Below are 20,225 nucleotides of genomic sequence, written 5' to 3'. Positions count from 1 at the left end.
GCAAGGGAACTCAGTATCCAGACTTGCTAAAATATATCCCTAAATCTCCAGTTTTGAGCAAAATATTATGAGACATGCAAAAACCAGGAAAGTGTGACCTTTACATGGGAAAAGGTGGGCAATAGAAATTGCCACTGGAAGGGACCAGATGTCAGATTTAACAATGAATTCAAAGTAGCCATTATAAGTATGTTGAAAGAACTAAAGCAAACTATACTTAAAGAAGTTGAGGAAGGTATAAAGGCAATCGTCTTGTCATACAGAGAATATCAATAGACAGAAATTATAGAAAAGAAACAAATGGAAATTCAGTTAAAAATTATAATGACCAGGGTGGGCAACAGTGGCTCAGTGCAGAATTCCCGCCTGCCATGCTGGAGACCCGGGTTCAATTCCCCGGGCCTGCCCATGCAAAAATAAAAAATAAAAAATAAAAAAATTTTAAGGGGCAGACGATGGTAGCTCAGTGGCAGAGTTCTCGCCTGCCATGCCGGAGACCTGGGTTCGATTGGTGGTGCCTGACCATGTGAAAAAAAAGAAAAAAAATTATAATGACCAAATGAAAAATTCATTAAAAGGGCTCAACAGTAAACTTGAACTGGCAAAAGAAAGAATCACTGAAATTGAAGAAAGATTGATAGATATTATGCAATTGACAAAACAGAGAAAATAGAATGAAAAATAATAATAAACAGAGCCTCAGAGAAATAGGACAACTTTAATGCACCAATATATGAAAAATTTTATACCAGAAGAAGAAAAAGGCAAAGAAAAAATATTCAAAGAAATAATGGCTGAAAACCTCCCAAATATACTGAAAAGCATAATCTATACATTCTAGAAACTCAATGAACACATCATGGTGAAAATTCTTAAAGATAAAGAAAAAGTCTTGAAAGCAAAGAGGGAAAAACAACTCATTACGTTTAAAGGAAGCCCAATAAGATTAACAACTGACTTCTCATCAGAAAGAAAGGAGGCCAGAGAGTAGGATGACATATTCTTTACAAAAACTTGCACACGAATATTTATAGCAGCATTATTCATAATAGACAATTGTATAAACAATCCAAAATGTCCATCAACTGATAAATGGAGAAATGAAATGTGTTGTATTCATACAATGGAATATTATTCAGCAACAAAAAGAAATGAAGTATTGAGACATGCTACCCAGGAATGAACCTTGAAAACATTATGCTAAGTGAGAGAACCCAATCACAAAGGATCATATATTATGTGATTCCATTTATATGAAATGTTCAGCATAGGCAAATTCTTAGAGACAAGAAAGTAAATGAATGGTTGCCTAGGGCTCTAATGGATACAGGGATTTTTTTTCCTGAAATTAGATAGTGGTGAATGCTTGTACAATTCTGCGTACAATGTGTATACAATTTTTCATTTTGGTCTGTGAATTGTATGCTTTTAAAGAGTGAATTTTATGGTATGTGCATTGAATCTTGATTAAAAAAGAAAAAGATTATGCACCCTGAAAAGTTCATGAACAGTTGATCTTTCCTGCTGATAAATGCTGGGCCACATGATTATTAATCAACTGTTTTCTTGGGCAAATTGAGGATCCTGAGGCTGACAAGGGCCAGAAAAGCATGCCAGACCACCTGCCCAGGAGCTGAGGGGCCCAGGGCTTGACAAGCTCTGCTTGGGGAATTTTATCTCACTCTTTCCTTTATGCACCTTTCTCATGATAAAGAAGGAAAGAAAATAAAGGCTTGACAACAACAAAAAAATAACTTAAAACCCAGCTATTTTCTTATCTCTAAATGTTCCACTGAATCAGAGAATCTCAGCTGCGGAGGGCTTCTGGTCCAATCCCCTGCCCTTGGCCATAGTCCTCTCTAGCATCACTTTTCTTGAGCATATCATAATACTCTCATTACTTCCCCAAGCAACCCAGGTCAGTCATGGGCAGCTCTAACCACCCAAAGGTTAGATTGAACCGAAACGTTTCTCCATCTAATTTCCAATCGCTGGTCATGTTTAAACCATAAGTTTCATAGAATATAAATGTAGTCCCTTTTCTACCCAATATTCCTTCAAAATCTGGAGACAACTATAATGTTCTTCTTAGTAAAATCCTTCTTTTTCAAAAACTCTGCACTGGGAGTCCCCTCTTCCTGAAATGCGCTCCTCCAAATCTTATGAAGCTTCTCCCTTCCCAACATTCAGGACTTAGGTCAGCTGCTTGCTTCCTTTTCCAGGGGGCTCCCTTTGTCATTCTGGCTAAAGTAGCCGCTCTTCAGTCATTCTCCATTTACTCTGTTTTACGGTCCTTGTATCGTTTATCACGTTCTAAAGATTTTACTACTGCCTATTTCCCTCCAGTAGAATGTAAGCCTTGTAAGGACTGGGAACCTATCTCTATTGCACATGCACTTCCACTAGGAACTGACCCAGCCCTTCCAATTCAATACCTACTCAAAAGAATTAAAAACATATACATATACATGGTTGCTGGTAGGAACAGGGCGACCTCTAGTTCTTATCTCTGTCTCTTACTCTTTCTATTTTTCTATGTCATGAGACTGTGTGTGACAGAACCACTTGTCTTTTTAATTTTTTTCTTCACTTTTGTTTTTGTGTGTGTGAGTGTAGGTGCATGTCTTGGGGATTTAAAAAGTTCAAGGCACTTAGGGGTGCACAGATGGTTCAGTGGTTGAATGCTCGCCATCCACACAGGAGACCTGGGTTCAGTTCCCGGACCTTGTACCCCACCCCCCAAAAAAATAAAAATTCAAGGCTTAAATTGATAACTCTTTTAGTCTTCAGTATCTTAAAACAGCTAGAAATAAAAACCTAAAATTGTGAAATTGTAACCCATATCAAAGTCTGAAATATGTTCTACAACTAATTGTGGTGCTGTGCTTTGAAATTTATAGCTTTTTTGTATGTATGCTATTGTTAACAAAAAAAAGAAGGAAAAAAAGTCAATTGTGATGATAAAAAAGTATTTAAGCCCTCTAGCCTCCTATATTCTGGAACAGCTAGAAGGAAAAATATGAAAGGATCGTATGGTAGCCCATTACAAACCCTGGGACCTATCCTGTAAAAAAAAAAAGTTCAAGGCTGGTTTACATATTCAGAGCATGCCTACATCTGGAATACTTAGGGGAAAAAAGTGACTCCATGTTGTATAAATTCCTAAAGGGGTGGGAAAAAAGATTGAAGACTATTGAAAGCAGATTTGAAATAAATTTTTTAAACATTATTTTGGGTTCTGCTACATTATTGTGAAAAATTAAAGTTGTGTAATACTTAATCGAGACATGTACCACAGGTTAATGGTAGACTAACACTGGCTGGAGGGTGGGGGGTGTCTAGGTGTCATGCTTTCTTCAGCATACTCTTGAACTTTTAAGTCTACTCTGCCTGAACTGTGGTTTCTTGTTTATACTTTTTTCCTTAGTTGAACTATAATTATAATGAATGGTCTGTCAACCTGTGAATCTTTAAAGTATGATTCAGGTATTGTATTTTTACTGTGTAATAAAAAAAATTAACAAGAAAATATATACCTATGCAAAGACTTTTAACATGCACGTTAACAGCAGCTTTATTCACACTAGTCCCAAAGGAAACAGCCCAAATGTCCATCAACAGATAAATAGATGGACAATTGTGATACATCCAGACAATGGAATACTACTCAGGAATAAAAAGAAACTACTGATACATACACTATATTTATTAGTCAGGGGTCTCCAAAGAAACAGAACCAACAAGATGCATATAAATCCAAGAGATTTATTATGAAGAATTGGCTCAGCCACCCCGGGGTTGGCTGCAAACTACAAATTCCTATAGAGATGGTTCTGCAATCGGGCAAGTCGGTGTACCCCAGGGAAAACTGGCTGACTGAAGGTGAGGCAGAAATTCTCCTTTCTGATTCTGAAATCCTCAAACTCCAGCTTTCAGGACCTCCACTGATCGGATGAGAAGATACCTCACATTGAGAAAGTCAATATCCTTTGTTGACTATAGATGCAAATCAACTGATTATTGATGCAAAACGATCTTGCAGTATTGTTTGCTCCACCAAACAACTGGACATCATAATCTAGCCAAGTTGACATGAGATTAACCACACACTCACCAACATGCATGAAGCTCCCAATCTTCATGCTAGGTGGAGGTCTGGCTGGGGAAGGGACTCGGGTAGCGACCAAGGCAGGGGCAGCACCCCATCTACTGCTGCTTCTCCTCCAGCCCCGAGCCACTGCTGTTCAGCAGAACCCCAGGTGGGCCAGGGCTGAGCCTGGCAGGTCGTGGCTCAAGGGACCATGCCAGGAGGCCGCCTGGCTGCAGCATAACTCTTGGGCTGGCGTGCTAATGCTCAGTTGCATGGTGGTTGGCAGTGAGGTTGGTTGGCAAGACCTGCTACTTATGAGCTGTGCCAATGATGCCTTCCCCAAGGTATAGCTGCTTGACATGCTATGAAATCGGCATCACCATGGGGGTAAGCAGTACCTCCTGGGACTCTACGACTCATCTATGACCCATCTGAGGTCATCTTATCCCGTGACTGATGTCTCTGTGTGAAAGGCAGCCTCATTTCAAAATGTGAAAGAGGAGTGGGCACCAGAATTTAAGGATTAAGCACCAAATGTCACCTTTTTATTAATAGGAACTCAGATCTATCTCCAGGATGACCCCAAAACCTTAAAAAGACTGAATGATAGGAAAGAAAAACCTTCAGGTGTGGAACAAGGACAGAGATTAGCAAAATAGATAGGAGCATGCTGCCAGGTGGAATGTTCAGCTTTCACACAGAAGGGATTGAAGACTATTTTTGATGAGGCTCTCATTGCCACTTTAATGCCAAAGAAACAGTTAAAATTTAAAAAGGATAGGATCAAGATGTATAAACAGTTGTTTGGTTATTTGTGAAATATCTTTGGTGGCCAAGGAAGCATATGAAATACAACAGTTATACTCAGACCTCTTCTAGATAATGAAGCAGTTTATAACTTGTTAAAAAAAAAAAAACTGGCCTCAGAATTCTATATTGTAAAGAATGTTTCTTCCTCAGATGTGGCCTCTCTCTCTAAGTCAACTCGGCAGGTGAACTCACTACTTTCCCTACTACGTGGGAAGTGACTCTGAGGGGTGTAAATCTCCCTGGCAACATGGGACGAGACTCCTAGGATGAGCCAGGATCAGGCATTGTGGGATTGAGAAAACCTTCTTGACCAAAAGGGTGAAGAGAGAAATGAGACAAAATAAAGTGTCAGTGACTGAGGGATTTCAAACTGTCAAGAGGTTATCCTGGAGGTTATTCTTCGGCATTATATAGATATCCCTTTTTAGTTTATGGTGTATTTGAGCGGCTGGAAGGAAGTACCTGGAACTATTGCACTGTGTTCCAGTAGCCTTGATTCTTGAAGAGGATTGTATAAAGGTTTACAATGTGATCATGTGATTGTGAAAATTTTGTGTCTGATGTTCCTTTTACCAGCGTATGGACAAATGAGTAAAATATATATATAATCCATATATATATATAGATAAAAAATAAATAATAGGGGAGATAAAGGATAAAAATTGGGTAGATTAAAATACTGGTGGGAGGGGTAGGAGATATGGGACATATCAGCTATTTTTACTTTCATTTTTATTTATTTTTTCTGGAGTGATGCAAATGTTCTAAAAAATGACAATGGTGAAGACTACACAACTATGTGATGATATTGTGAGCCACTGATTGTATAATATGGTTGGTCTGTACGTGTGTGGATATTTCTCAATAAAAATATTTTTTAAACAAAGAGAAAGAAAAAAAAAGAATGTTTCTTAAAGTTGTAAACAGCAACTGAAGCTCCCATCTATTATAAATATTTTATTTCAACCAGAAGGTACTGTCTCTCAGGGGGTTCATGGTTAAAAAAACAACAATCATATCATTTTGTTAACTATATTAAAAAAACAACTGTCATGTAAATGAAATGGCTCAACTCTGACCATTTCAGCAGTCTTTAAGGAATCTGTATAAATAAATATCTTCTCCAATTAGTTGTTTTTGATGTAAGTTGCTTTCTATTCCAGTACATCCAGGTTGGTAAAAGAACAAGGTCAGATCACCTCCAGTGGGTGCTCCAAGCGTAGAGGAGATGGGTACACCTGAAGAGGGTGTGTATGAGAACAAAAAAGAACAAATGTTTTATTATCACTTGAGCACAAGTTAAGTGTAACCTAAATATTTCTATATTAAAGCTTAATATACTTTCCTAAAGAATGCCCAAAGTGTAACAAGGTTGTAACTGTACTCATCATGAACAATAACTGTACACATTTTAGCTAATGTGCAGTAACCTGTGACAATGCTGTTGGCAAAAAAATAAATAAAATAAAAATAGTCATGCAGAGTGAAAAAAAAGCCAGGTGCAAAAGAGCTCTCCTCTTCCATCCATTTACATTAAATTCTAGAAAATAGAAATTGATCTATAGTGATAGGAATCAAATGAATCGTCACCTGGGACTTGGGTTGGAGAGAGAATGGACCGCAGAGAGGCATGAAAAATCTTTTGGGAGTGAGGGAAATGTTCTGCCTCTTGATGGTGGCTGTGGTTTCATGGATATATACATATGTCAAAAACTCCCCAAAGCATGCACTTTAAGATGATGCATTTTATCGTGCATAAATTATACTCCAATTAAGCTGATAAAGACAAATTTGTTCAGCGAGCCCTTTTTTTCTTCTTCCAATAAATCATCCCTATGTCACCTGGCAAGGTTTGGGGAGTGTTGGGAATTGAATTGGCCCCCACAAAAGGCAAGTTCTAACCCACAGTCTCGTGGGTGTGACCTTATTAGTAAAAAGCACCTCTGCAGATGTTGTTTGTTAAGTTGAGGCCAAACTGAATGAGGGCGCACCTTAATCCATGATGACAGGAGATCGTATGAGGAGATGAGTGAGCTGGAGGAGTAAAAATCAGAGGAGGAGACAGAGACGGATTGCTGGGGAGCAGAGGCAGATATTGGGCCAGCACCAGAGGGCTGCAGACTTCAAAGAAAGTCATACCTGCCAATGCTTTGATGTCAGATGTCCAGCCTCCAAAACTGTGAGACAATAAATCACTATTGTTTAAGCGAACTCCTTCTGTGGTAGCCGCCCTGGCAAAAAGACCCTTCATCACCTTCATCAGTGTCTTCTGAACACACTCCAGGTGGTTGGAGTTTCTCTAAGGGTGGTGTGCAGAGCTGGACCCAATGCTGTGCCTGTGGTTTGAGCAGATTAGAGCATATTGCATCTCTTTTACATCCACTTTTATCATCACTGCGTATTCCTCTCAGGCTTTGCTGCTTTCAGACTTTCTCTCATCTCACATATAACTGTTTCAATCAACCTGAACGTTCTACTGTCAGTGTGGCTTAAATTTCCATGGACCCTTCTGGAAATCTGCTCACACAGATGATTGACGTTGGGTTTATTCCCAGGGCTGTTTCTCAACTGTTGAACTGAGTCTCCTTTATCCTAGCTGTGAGCATATTTTTCCTCCCAGGTACTGAACTTTTCATTTATCTTAACTAAATTTCTCCCCTTGGCTTCAGTCCATCTTTTCCAGGCTGCCAAGATGCTTTATATCTTTTAAAATCTGATACTGTCATCTTATATCCTCACTGCTTTATGTCAGTCACAAATTTGATGTGTGTCTTCTTTGTGTTTATACTCAAGTGGAAGATAAAAAATTATTTAAGAAGACAAAGGTCAAGGGGAACTTGGGGGAAGATGGCAGAGTGGGGAGCTCCAGGACTCAGTCCTTCCACCAAAACAACTATTAAATAGGCAGGAACTGAAACAACTATTGAAGCTCCAGAGGCCAGAAGAACGTTGTACAGCATCCAGGGAAGAGAGGGAGGAAGAAGCTGATAAATTATGGTAAAGAACTGTGAACTGCTCTCTCTGTGTGGGGCATCCAAGCACCCATCCCCCACTCTCATGGCAGGCCACTGGGGGTTCAGTTCCTGGCTAACTGCTACTGAGAGAACAGGAAACAAAACCCTCTTCCCCAAGAACAGGGGTGTGCACGACCAATCACTGATCACAGCTTTTAATCAGCAAATAATTTGGATTGCTTGGACCTGGCTCTGAGAACAGATATTGTTTCAACCTGCCCCAGACAAAGGCAATGGAAGCCGTCATTTTGACCATCCCTAGACAGGGAGGAGGTGGTGGAGATTTGAAAATGCAGCACTTCCTCAGGGCTGCAGGGAAAAGCTAGCTGAAGAGCTGCACTTGCTGGGCAGGCCAGGAAAGCTCAGCCTTGGGAAGTCATTGGAGAAGTTCTTGATGCCCTTCATGACCGTCTTCACAGGCCACTGTGGAACAGGTCTGCACCTCATTTGTGAGTCCCAGGCCCTGTTTAATCTTGGAAAAGTCAATTTGGGAAAGTCTTCCTGGGGTGACCCTCCTTCCAGAATTTGCCCCTCAGGGCAAGACACAATGAAAGGGGTGTAAAAAACTAGAGGCCAACACTCTGGGACAAAGGCCTCCTGCTTACAAGATCCTCAGGAGAGGGAGGTTTGTCCTCTGGCAAACAGAGGGGACAACAAGCTCCTGTTAAAAAGGGAACACCAGAACAACTAACAAGCAAGAGCCCAGAGCAAGACAGGGGCCCAGAAAGAGGGAAAACCCTGCACAGTGTTTTCACCTGACAGAGAGCTGAAGCTCAAGAAAGTCTCTGTTTTGTCACCAGCTGGCTACAACCAGGAAACAGACATCCCAGGAAGTAAATTGCAGATTTAACATCTTAAACAGGAAATGATGGCCCATCCAAGGGGAGAAGATAAAAATCCAGAAAACACGGATGTTTTAGTTTGCTCGCTGCCAGAACGCACTATACCAGAAATGGAATGGCTTTTAAAAAGGGGAATTTAATCAAGTTGCAAGTTAACAGTTTTTAGGCTGTGGAAATGTCCCAATTGAAGCAAATCTATAGGAATGTCCAATCTAAGGCATTCAGGGAAAGATACTTTGATTCAAGAAGCCCGATGAAGTACAGAGTTTCTGTCTCAAGTGGAAAGGCACATGGAGAACATGGTCAGAGTTTCTCTCTTGGCTGAAAGGGCACATGGCAAACATGGCATCATAAGCTAGCTTCCTCTCCAACATTGCCAGTGTGGACTAAAAGGAAGAGAAAAGGGACAAATTGGAGGAAAAATAAATTCAGAGGCAGAACGATGGAAGCTAGGTCTGAAGTCAAGAAACCTCAGGCCAGGGGAACAGACCCACCCAAGCATGTGGAGAGAGTGAGTTTGCCCCAAAGGCAGAGGGTGGGCTTTCTACCTCCTCACTGCAGTGGAAGAGTTGTGCCACTTTAGGCCTTGGAGAAGGTGGAGCATATTCTTTGGGGATTGGGGAGAGCCGGGCTGCCACCCCACTGTTTTGGAGGGGTTGAACCTGTGCCCTGGAGATGGCAGACAGCCCAGGTGTGACTCCAATGCTTGGAGAGGATGGAGCTGAGAAAAAAAGTGGTCTCCTCAGTGTGCCCCAAGATTGCATTCGGAGAGAGGCAGCCCGCTGTATAGGCCCTTGGAAAGGGTGGGACTGCTGCTTTCTAAAGCCCTGAAGATAAATGACTCAGACTTTGAATTCTAATAGAGTATGCCCTGCAGGTTTTGATAATGGCTTAAGTCAGGTGACCTCTGTGTTCCTTCCAATTTCTCCCTATGGAAATGGTAATATGTACCTATGACTATCCCTCGTTTTTATATTGCCAGCAAATAACTTGTTCTGAGTTTTATGGGTCCAGAGCCAGAGAAGACTTTTGCCTTACAGACAGACTATACCTATAGCTGACTTTGATGAGATTTTATACTGTTTCTGATTTTGTATTGTAACTGAAATTGTTTAAAGGTTTCTGATATTGCAATGGAATCAGTGTATTTTGTATTTGGAAAGAACATGTCTTTTGGGGGTCCAAAGGGTGGAGTGTGCCAGCTTGAATCTGTTGTGTACCCCGGAAGAGCCAAGTTCTTTAATCCTCATTCAGTATTGCTGGGTGGGAGCTTTTTGATTCTTTCTTTGGAGTGTGACTCACCGAATTGTAGGTGGTAACTTTCGATTAGTTGGTTTCCATGGAGGTGCGTCTCCATTCATTCAAGGTGGGGTTGCTTTTTGGAGTCCTTTAAGAGGGAACCATGTTGGAGAAATCGACAGAACCAAGAGAGCCACCAGAGCAATCAGAGTCACCAGAACTGACAGAGCCAAAAGAATGGACAGAGTCCCAAAAGCCACTGAAGAGAAAGCTAGCAGATCTCACTATGTGGCTTTCCAGATGAGAGGGAAACCTTTAATGCCATTGGCCTTCTTGAACCAAGGTATCTTTCCCTGGATGCCTTAGATTAGACGTTTTTATAGCCTTGCTTTAATTTCGATATTTTCATGGCCTTAGAATTATAAACTAACAACATAATAAATTCTACTTTTAAAAAGTTGTTTCATTTCTGGTATATCACATTCTGGCAGCTTGCAAAGTAAAACAGGTCAAAGCAAGATTCACTTCATTTAAAAATATTGAAAACACAATGTATATTCTCCATCATGGAAGGAAGCTAAAATTCAATAACAGAGGGAGAAAGAGAAAATTCACAAATATGTGGAAACTAAACAAAATACTCTTAAGCAAACAATGGTTTAAAGAGGAAGTCAGAAGCAAAATTAGGAAATACATTGAGGTGAATGAAAATGAAAATACAATATAACAAGATTTTTGGGATGCAACAAAAGCTGTACTGAGAGGGAAAGTCATAGCGCTAATTGCTTACATCAAAAGAAGAAAGACTTCAAATCAGAAACCTAAGCAAAAAAAGAGTAAGAACTATAAAAAGAATAAATTAAACCCAAAGTAAGCAGAAGGAAGGAAATAACAAAGATTAGAGCAGAGATAAATGAAATAGAAAACAAACAAAAAGTGAGAGAGAACCAACAAAGTCAAAAATTGGTTCTTGTAAAGATCAACAAAATTGGCATAACTTTGGCTAGACTGAAAAAGAAAGAAAGGGGATACAAAAGCAAAAATTAGAAATGAAAAGGAGGACATTACTACCAACACCACTGAAAAACAGGACTATAAGTGCATACTATGAACAACTGTATGCCAATAAATTAGATAACCAAGTCCCTGGAAAAATTCTTAGAAACACATAAACTACCTACATTGACGCAAGGAAAAATAGAAGATCTCAACAAACCAAATACCTGTAAAGAGACTGACTCAGCAAAATAAAAAACCTCACAACATATGGACAATAATTAACAGTAATACTTTAATATTCTTACATCAACAAATGTACCACACCAATACTATGGGTCAACAATAGCAAGGGGTATGGGAGGATTTGGGTTTGGTTTTCTTTTTCTTTTATTTTCTGGAGTAATAAAAATGTTCTAAAATTGATCATGGAGATGAATGCACAACTATAGGATGATACTGTGAGCAAATGATTGTATACTGTTCTAGTTTGCTAGCTGCCAAGATGCAATATAACAGACAGAATGGTTTTTAAAAAGTAGAATTTAATAATTTGCTAGCTTATAGTTCTAAGGCCAAGAAAATGTCCCAATTAAAACAAGTCTATAGAAATGTCCAATTTAAGGCATCCGGGGAAAGACACCTTGGTTCAAGAAGAGCGATGAAGTTCAACGTTTCTCTCTCAGCTGCAGGGGCATATGGTGAACATGGCAGCATCTGCTGGCTTTCTCCTGGCTCTACCAAAAAGGACTCTCTCCAAAATGTTTCCTCTTTTAAATGATTCCAGTAAGCAACTCCACCTTCAGTGGGTGGAGACACATCTCCATGGAAATCATCTAACCAAAAGTTACCACCCACAATCGGGTAGGTCACATCTCCATGGGAACAATCAAAATGCTCCCACCCAGCAATATTCAATGAGGATTAAAGGACATGGCTTTTCTGGGGTCCACCACAGGTTCAAACTGGCACATATACTCTGGATGGTTTGTATGGCATGTGAATCTATCTCAATAAAGTTGAAAAAAACAACTCTCCCAACAAAAAAAGCCTAGGACCAGATTATTTCCCAGGGGAATTCTACCAAATATTCCAAGAAGCCTTAACTCCAATTCTGCTCAAACTCTTCCAAAAAATTGTGGAGGAGGGGATACTTCCTAACTCGTTCTATGAGGTGAATATCACCTTCATACTGAAGTCAGATAAAGCTATCCACTAGAAAAGAAAACTACAGATAATATTCATCTTATGAATAGAGATGCAAAAATCCTCCACAAAATGCTAGCAAAGCAAATCCAACAGCATATTAAATGAATTATGCATCATGATCAAGTGGGATTTGTCCCTGGTTTGCAAGGTTGGTTCAACACAAGAAAATCAATTAACATAATACACACACTAACAATGAAGGGAAAAAACCCACATGATCATTTCAATTGATGCAGAAAAGGCATTTGACAAAATACAGCACCCTTTCTTGATAAAAAAAAAAGTATGTAGAATACTAGGGATAGAAGGAAATTTCCTCAACATGATAAAGGGCATATATGAAAAGTCCACAATTAATATCCTAGTTAATGATGAAAGACTGAAAGCTTTCCCTCCAATCAGGAACAAGACAAGGATGTCCACTGTCACCACTGTTATTCAACGTTGTACTGGAAATTCTTGCCAGAGCAATCAGGCAAGAAAAAGCAATAAAACACATTCAAATTGGAAAGGAAGAAATAAAATTTTCCCTATTTGCAGATGATATTATCCTATATATAGAAAGTCCTGAAAATTCCACAACAAAATTTCTAGAGCTAATAAATGAATTCAGCAAATGGCAGGGTACAAGATTAACACCTCAAAATTGCTTGTGTATAGGTAGTTTATGTATAGAAATACATAAGCAAATAACAACCAGAAGAAGAAATCAAGAAAAGAGTTCCACTCACAATAGCAACTAAAAGAATAAAATATCTAAGAAAACATCTAACCAAGGATGTAAAAGACTTGTATACAGAAAACTGCAAAACATTGCCAAAAGAAATTAAAGACCCAAATAAGGGAAGGATATTCTGTGTTCATGTATCAGAAGACTAAATATTATTAAAATGCTAATACTTCTCAAAGCAATTATATATATAATGCAATCCCAATCAAAATTCCTACAATGTTCCTTGCAGTAATGGAAAAGCCAATCATCAAAGTTATCTGGAAGAGTGAGGGGCCCTGAATAGTTAAAATCATCTTGAAAAAGAAAATGAAGCCAGAGGACTCATATTTCCTGATCTTAAAAGTTATTAGAAAGCTGCAGTAATTAAAACAGCATGGTACTGGCACAAGGACAGACAGACCAAAGGAAGAGAATTGAGAACTCAGAAATCAACCCTCATATTTATGGCCAACTGATTGTTTTTTTTTTTTTTTGCATGGGCAGGCACTGGGAACTGAACCAACTGATTTTTCACAAGGTGGCAAAGACTGCTCAACTGGGAAAGAACAGTCTCTTCAGCAAAATGGTACTGGGAAAACGATCTTCATTTGCAAAAAAACAAAGGAGGACCCCCTACCTTACATCACACACAAATATCAATTCAAAATGGATTAAAGGCCTAAATATAAGAGCTAGAACTCTCAAATTCCTGCAAGAAAATATAGGAAATCCTCTTTAGGACCATGTGATATGAAATAGTTTCTTGGACTTTACACCCAAAGCACAAGCAACAAAAGAAAAAATAGACAAATGGGCCTCATCAAAATAAAGAGACTTGTTCTTCAAAGGACTTTATCATGAAAGTAAAACAAAGGCCTACACAGTGGGAGATAATATTTGGAAAACACATATCTGATAAAGGATTATTATCCAGTATATATAAAGAAATCCTCAGCTTAACAACAAAAAGGCAACAATCCCATTAAACAATGGGCAAAAAACTTGAACAGACGCCTCTCCAAAGAAAATATACAAATAGCCAGAAAGCACATGAAAATATGTTCAATATGATTAGCCATCAGGGAATGCATATCAAAACCAAAGTGATACCATTACACACCCATTAAAATGGCTGCTAAAAAAAAGGAAAATATCAAGTGTTGGAGAGGATACAGAGAAATAGGAACATTCATTCAGTGCTGGTGGGAATGTAGAATTGTGCAGCCATTTTGTAAGACAGTTCGGCCATTTCCCAGGAAGCTATGTATAGACTGCCATTTGACCTGGTATGCTGGCTTGAAAGTATTATGTACCCTAGAAAAGCCATGTTTTAATCCTAATCCAATTCTGTGGGAGCAGCTGTTTCTTTTAATCCTGATTCAATACTGTAAATTGGAACCTTTTATTTAGATTATCTCCATGGAGATGTGACAGACCCAGTTGTGGGTGTAATCTTTTGATTAGATAGTGATATGACTCTACCCATTCTAGGTGGGTCTTGATTAGTTTACCAGAGTCTTTAAAAGGGGAAACATTTTGGAGAGAGAGTCAGAAATGACAGAGCAGACAGAAACTTTAGAGCAGAGCTGATAGGCAGAACACAGAGACATGGATGTTGGTGCCTTAATTTGGACATTTTCACCTCCTTAGAGCTAGAAACTTGTAACTTATTAAATTACCCTTTTAAAAAGCTATCCCATGTCTGGTATAGCGCATTCGGGCAGCTTACTAACACACCTAGCAATCCGGCTACTAAATATATACCTAAATTAACTGAAGGCAGGGGCTTAAAACATATTTTCACACCAATGTTCATAGTGGCATTATTCACAATTGCCGAAAAATGGAAGCAACCCGAGAGTCCATCCACTTCTACATAAGAGCTCCCAAGCCACCTATGTAATGGCTCTCCCCATGTGTCAAATCTAGAAGATATCTGCCTTACTCTACTTCCCCACAACTCCTCGAAGATTAACAAATGATTATCCTTGTCTGGGACAAGAGGCTTCAAGTCATTCCATCAGTGAGGTGCCTTCCATACCACATCTCACGCATGGTTCTGTGTTCTCAGTCTTTAACTTGGGTCCTTAAGATTTCCGCTGAGCCCTCAGAAAGCATCAGGAGAAGGTATGTCCGTTTCTTTTCCCAACCCTGCACTGCCCCCTGCTCCTCCCTCCCACATACTCCCTGAACCCTTTTGGGATTCCACAGCCACAATTTTGCTTTTGAGGAGCTCCCATACCACTGTGTGAGCTTTATTTGTTTATTTTTTGATATTTCAGTCTTGGGACCTTCCTGAATGGAGGAAGGTGTTGAGGGGAAACCTCATACATATTTGTTACCCAGACTAGCTTTAATGGATGGAAGCTAAATGGATGGAAATGGGGCTTACTGTGGTCAGCAACAAATTCTCATCTTTCCCCAGTGTCATAAACTTCAGAACTCTCTCCGAAAGGCTGAGCCAGAGGTGCTGTTGCAAGTTCTGTGACATGAAGTAGTGTCTAGTGTCATCTCTGCTGAGTCAGGTCACCTTCCCATTTGCTTGGTCAGGGAAGTGACTGGGGGAACCAGCTAAGGTATTGGGGAAATAAACTGCTCACTCAATTTGGTGAATGTGAACCTCCAAAGTCCATTTCAAATAGGCAGTTAAGTAGGTTGTGCCTGGCCCTCCAGAACCTCTTTCTGAGCTGACCTACAGTGTTCAAGAGAGGGACAGAGGGAGTCACCTGAATATAAGCCTTAGCTTTAGCTTGACCCAACCTAACTGCAGGTCCCTTTCCCTGCTTAATGATTTGATGTCCACAGCTGGTGTTTCTGCAGTGCTGGGCTCCCTTCAGGTGCGGAAGGCATGCCTTACAAAGTCAACACCTGCAACTGGGCTTCAGTGAACTTGAGGCATCAGTCTCAATCTAGTAAGGTACTTAAAGCTTTGGGGGTTTTGATCTTTGCTTAGCAAACAGACCCAAGTGCTGAGTTCTGGAAGCTTTGCTATCTCCCCCTTACCTGCTGTTTTAGTTTGCTAAAGGTGCCAGAATGCAACACACCAGATACGATTGGCTTTTAATAAGATTTATTGTTACAAATTTATAGTTCTTCAGAGGAAAGGCAGCTGGCTTTCCTCTGATTTTCTGTCACATGGGGAGGCACATGGTGGATGTCTGCGTTCAAATGGCTTTTCCCGGGGTGATACCTTTCTGCATCTCCAAATGTCTGGGTTGAGCTCCAAGGGCTGAGATAGAGTATGCTGATCTGCTGAGTTCTCTTCTGATCTCTCTCTTTTAAGCCTCTAGTTAATTAAACCTCACTCATTGTGGAAGGCACTCCCCTTAGCCAACCACAAATGCAATCAGCCCTAGATGAATTTCACATACTGATGATTTAGAAGTCCACAGAAACAGAACAAGGGGCATTATCACCTCGCCAAGTTGACACCTGAACCTATCACACTTGCCTTCTTTCATATAGGATCCAGCCCTACTCAGCAGAAGTCTGCCCAATGCCAAACCTTGTTCTCCATCTTTGGAACCTACTTTCTTATGCCCAGGGTGTGTATATGGGAGTTCTATATGAGCTGTTTAAAAGCAGCAGCAGAACGGACCTGGAATGCTGTTCTTCACCTTTCCTGAATTAGGTAATAACAATTGTACTTTATTATGCTCAATACCGAGAAAAAAAATACCAGTATTTAAGATATGAAAAGTAATTGAGTGGTCACAGTGGCTCAGAGCTCTCACCTGCCATGCCAGAGACCTGGGTTCGATGCCTGGTGCCTGCCCATGTTAAAAAAAAAAAAAAAAAAAGTAATTGAGAGAGAGACAGAGAAAAGCTATATATAGTTTGGAACTAGTATTAACATCCTAGAAAAAAAACATAATTTTGGTATTTAAAAAATGTACCTGGACTTTTCAACCAAAACAAAAAGTTAACTAAAATTTAAAGACAGGTACTTTTACCACCTCCATTGAAAGGTACATATGTAGTCTCCAATTTATATATGTTGTGTTCTAAAGTTCAAGGACAGTGGAAATTAGAATATTTTGCCCTTCCCACAAAAAGTGATTTTTTAAAATGATGATTAAGAGTTTCAGCTGGTTCAACAACTAAAAAAGACTTTTCAATAGCTTTTAGTTGAATTTCATATAGTGAAGAGGATACATTCCAAATCTTATGAATTAGGCACTATTATCTGAGATTAAAATGACATAGGAAGCAGAGGGATGCATTACCAAATGGGTTACTGATTAAAACAAAGAAAACATTTTGAAGACAATGCCCCACTGTGCAGAAAACATAGCCCTCTTTAGGTTAAGGTTGGTTGAGGTTACCAGGCAGGTAGTTCAGTAGTGGGGTAGGTTTTCTGATGAGGAATCAAGGTATGACAGGTCCCATAAGTAGCTTTGCCTTCTGAATTAGTCTCCACTGGCATTTGCCAGACAGGTCAGGGTGCAAGGGGGGAGCATGATGCATCCATACTGATGGCCCTTTTATGGCTCCCTTTCTCCCCAGCTATTATCTATCTTCTTGCAGATAGCAAGAAATGAATCCTTTTAGCCCTTTCCTCCCATTTAGAATGTTATCCCCCAAATTAAAATGCAAATGCCTATTTCAGATAACTGTGTGGTCTTTAATGTATAATCAAGCAGTAAGTAGAAATGATTAATTTCCTCATTTTTATGGTGAGAGATGGGTATCAGCTATCTGAAAACCTGTGAGAGGTACAGAGAGCTCAGGAACGAGGTCCCAAGAGAAGGGAAAGGCTATTAAAGGTAAAATTGAAACTCTAGCTTTTGCTTCATGTCAGCACTGTTACCTGTAGTTAGACAAACTCGCATACACAGAGACAAGGAGGAACTCCTTGATATGGAATCATAAACAAAAGCAGTTTTACTTCATAAACTTCACAAATACGGTTTATGTTTCTGCTTTTACAACATGATTGGCTTGCACTTGTAAAAAGAAGCTTCTTTGCCAGGGACTCATAATCAAAAAACCTAAATTCTCTACTCTGGGGGAACACATTTGCAATGTCAGAAGGAAGAAGTAGAAAGCTTCTTTCCATTTTCCTAGGCCCAGGACCAATCTTAAAGAAAATTTTGAAACAAACAATTTGGCTTTGGCTTATTCTTACTGTGCATGCAAAGCACCAGGGCCTTCATATAATCTTTAACTACCCTAAGTGCTGTAAACTCACCTGTTCTCTCCTTTCTTAATTCTATCCCTAAACAAATTTCCTTCTCAGAGAAGGGGATGGAGGTATAGGGATCCACTTAGTATAAGAATCTCTTAACATAAACACCACTAAGGTAATGGGTCAATAGTGGACATCCCATTCAGAGACCTATCTTTTAAGAAAAGAGCTTAAAATCTCAAATGAATCTCTAACTGGTAGGATGCCAGGCAAAATATAAATGAAATAAAAATCAGGTTGGAGGCATATACTGAGAGATGGGGTAAACATTTCAGGCAGTTATTCAGTAGACAGCTCCTTGGGGCGATGCTTCTACTTTCCATGGCTTTCTCTCTTTATCTAAGAGCATCAGTGGTTGTTCTGGAGAGCCTTCCACATTCATGCACCTAATGAGACAAGGGAGCTTTTGTTGGGGAGAAACCATGGAAAGGTTTCTATTACTTTAAAGTAAGCCTCCTACTTGAGCCATTACATGAGGGTGTAATGGCTCAAGTAGGAGGCTTACTTTAAACTTAATATGAATAAAGTACTGTTCTTAGTAATATACATAATATATAGTTCAGGTAAATTGTCATGTTATTAAAGTATACAGTAAGATCTTGTTAAAGAAATTCTGAATGACACAATAAAATTAATTGATGCTTAATAAGTCTTTTAAATAAATAGAGCATATGTTAAGTTCCATCAAATTTTTTTAATTCTCTTTGATTTTTTCTCTTGATCATCTACTGCTATCCTTTCTGCAGGTCGTTTCTTCAACCCCTTCATTTTCCTGGTTTGTAGTTTGCTCAAGTCTTGTTTCTGCATATGAATCCTTCCATACGTTGTACCAAAAGTATCCTGAGAGATATTTTTCTTCTTCTTTGGCTACAAAACAAGCACATATATATTTAATGGTCTCTACTGTAATGTACTGTTAAAAATCTACTCTATAATAACATCTAACTAACAATTTCCATTAGTCAGCAACCTTTCAAAGCTACAGAACATACATCCCATAGTAATTTTCTTCCCAAACTTATACTTGCATATAAATTGTGTAGGGATCTTGTAAACATGCAGGTTCTAATTAGCAGGTTTAGGGTGGGGCCTGAGATTCTACATTTCTAACTCCCAGATTTTGAGATACAAGGCTATGGACTACACTAGCCACTGTCATGCATTGAGAGAACTCCCATTGTTTAGCTTAAGGAACTCAGACTATCATTTTAATCTCTATTGGCATTTCAGAGATGCCATTTCAACTTGTTTTTAAAAAACACTAAAAAGCCAAAATACATTTCATGCAAGTATGATTTGCACACACACTATGTGATCTTAATCCTGTCTTTTCCATGTCCCATGAGTCTCATTACTGTTTTTAAAGTTTTGAATAAGAAAAAATTAAGGAAATGATTTTTTTCTTTTGTGTTGAAAAACTGGTAATCCTGGCCACCAGAAAGCTCTCAGCCAAGTCTAATGCATGGTTTCTCCAACTCCATTATCATCATTTATAAACATTAGCTTATTTGCTTCTCCTTGCTTTCCGTGGCCTGGGAGTCTAGTTTTATCTATATTATTGATCTTATTACGCTTATCCTTTAATGATATATGCTGTAAATCCTTTTGGAAAGAATCGAATATACAAATAATATGGCAGAAATCTGTCAAGTCATATACCTTGAGGGCTTTGGGCATTTTCATAGACAACTTATAAAGGTCATCTGATGCCAGGTGAGTCCTCCTCAGAACCAGATCCAATGAGGGTCCCATCTCTTCCAATTCAATTCGTGGTGTTCTGCAACCAGATTTCTTCAACAGCAACCTTTATGAAATAAGGAAAAGGAAATGTTGCTTTGGTTTTTATAAATATTCCCAAATTATTTTTAGTTCAAGAAAATTATGGATACATAAAATGACAAACTATTTAGAAAGGCTAAAGTTCTTTATACTGATACAGTTACCTTAAGTGTATTCTTTGGTTCACTTAAAAATAAGAAATTATACACTATTTTGTTGAGAAAGAGCAAGTGAGATAGAAAATTTTTCTCAGAAAAGACGTGAAAACCTTTGATTTGACTTCATCTTACAGATTTACATGAATATAAAAATAATTTAAATGGGTCTTTGAAACACTATATTTACA

At 39.0% G+C, this 20,225-nt stretch overlaps 1 protein-coding gene across 6 annotated transcripts in view; it reads right to left on the bottom strand.

The window, feature by feature from the left end:
• Positions 1–17,773: 17,773 nt before the first annotated feature.
• The window catches only part of RPF2 (ribosome production factor 2 homolog), a 64,818-nt gene continuing 62,366 nt past the window's right edge, over positions 17,774–20,225 (bottom strand). For all 6 annotated transcript variants that reach the window (XM_077162668.1, XM_077162663.1, XM_077162664.1 and 3 more), the window contains 2 exons: positions 19,760–19,904; positions 17,774–18,967 (listed from right to left, as the gene is read on the bottom strand). In XM_077162668.1, coding sequence (XP_077018783.1) covers positions 18,785–18,967; positions 19,760–19,904 — 328 coding nt within the window. In that variant the 3' untranslated portion in view covers positions 17,774–18,784. The remainder of the gene's footprint in view (positions 18,968–19,759; positions 19,905–20,225) is intronic.

Source organism: Tamandua tetradactyla, chromosome 5 (assembly GCF_023851605.1).
Source record: "Tamandua tetradactyla isolate mTamTet1 chromosome 5, mTamTet1.pri, whole genome shotgun sequence".
NCBI classification, from domain to species: domain Eukaryota; kingdom Metazoa; phylum Chordata; class Mammalia; order Pilosa; family Myrmecophagidae; genus Tamandua; species Tamandua tetradactyla.
Note: the sequence above shows the minus strand (reverse complement) of the source record. Positions and strands in the feature narration are given on the sequence as shown.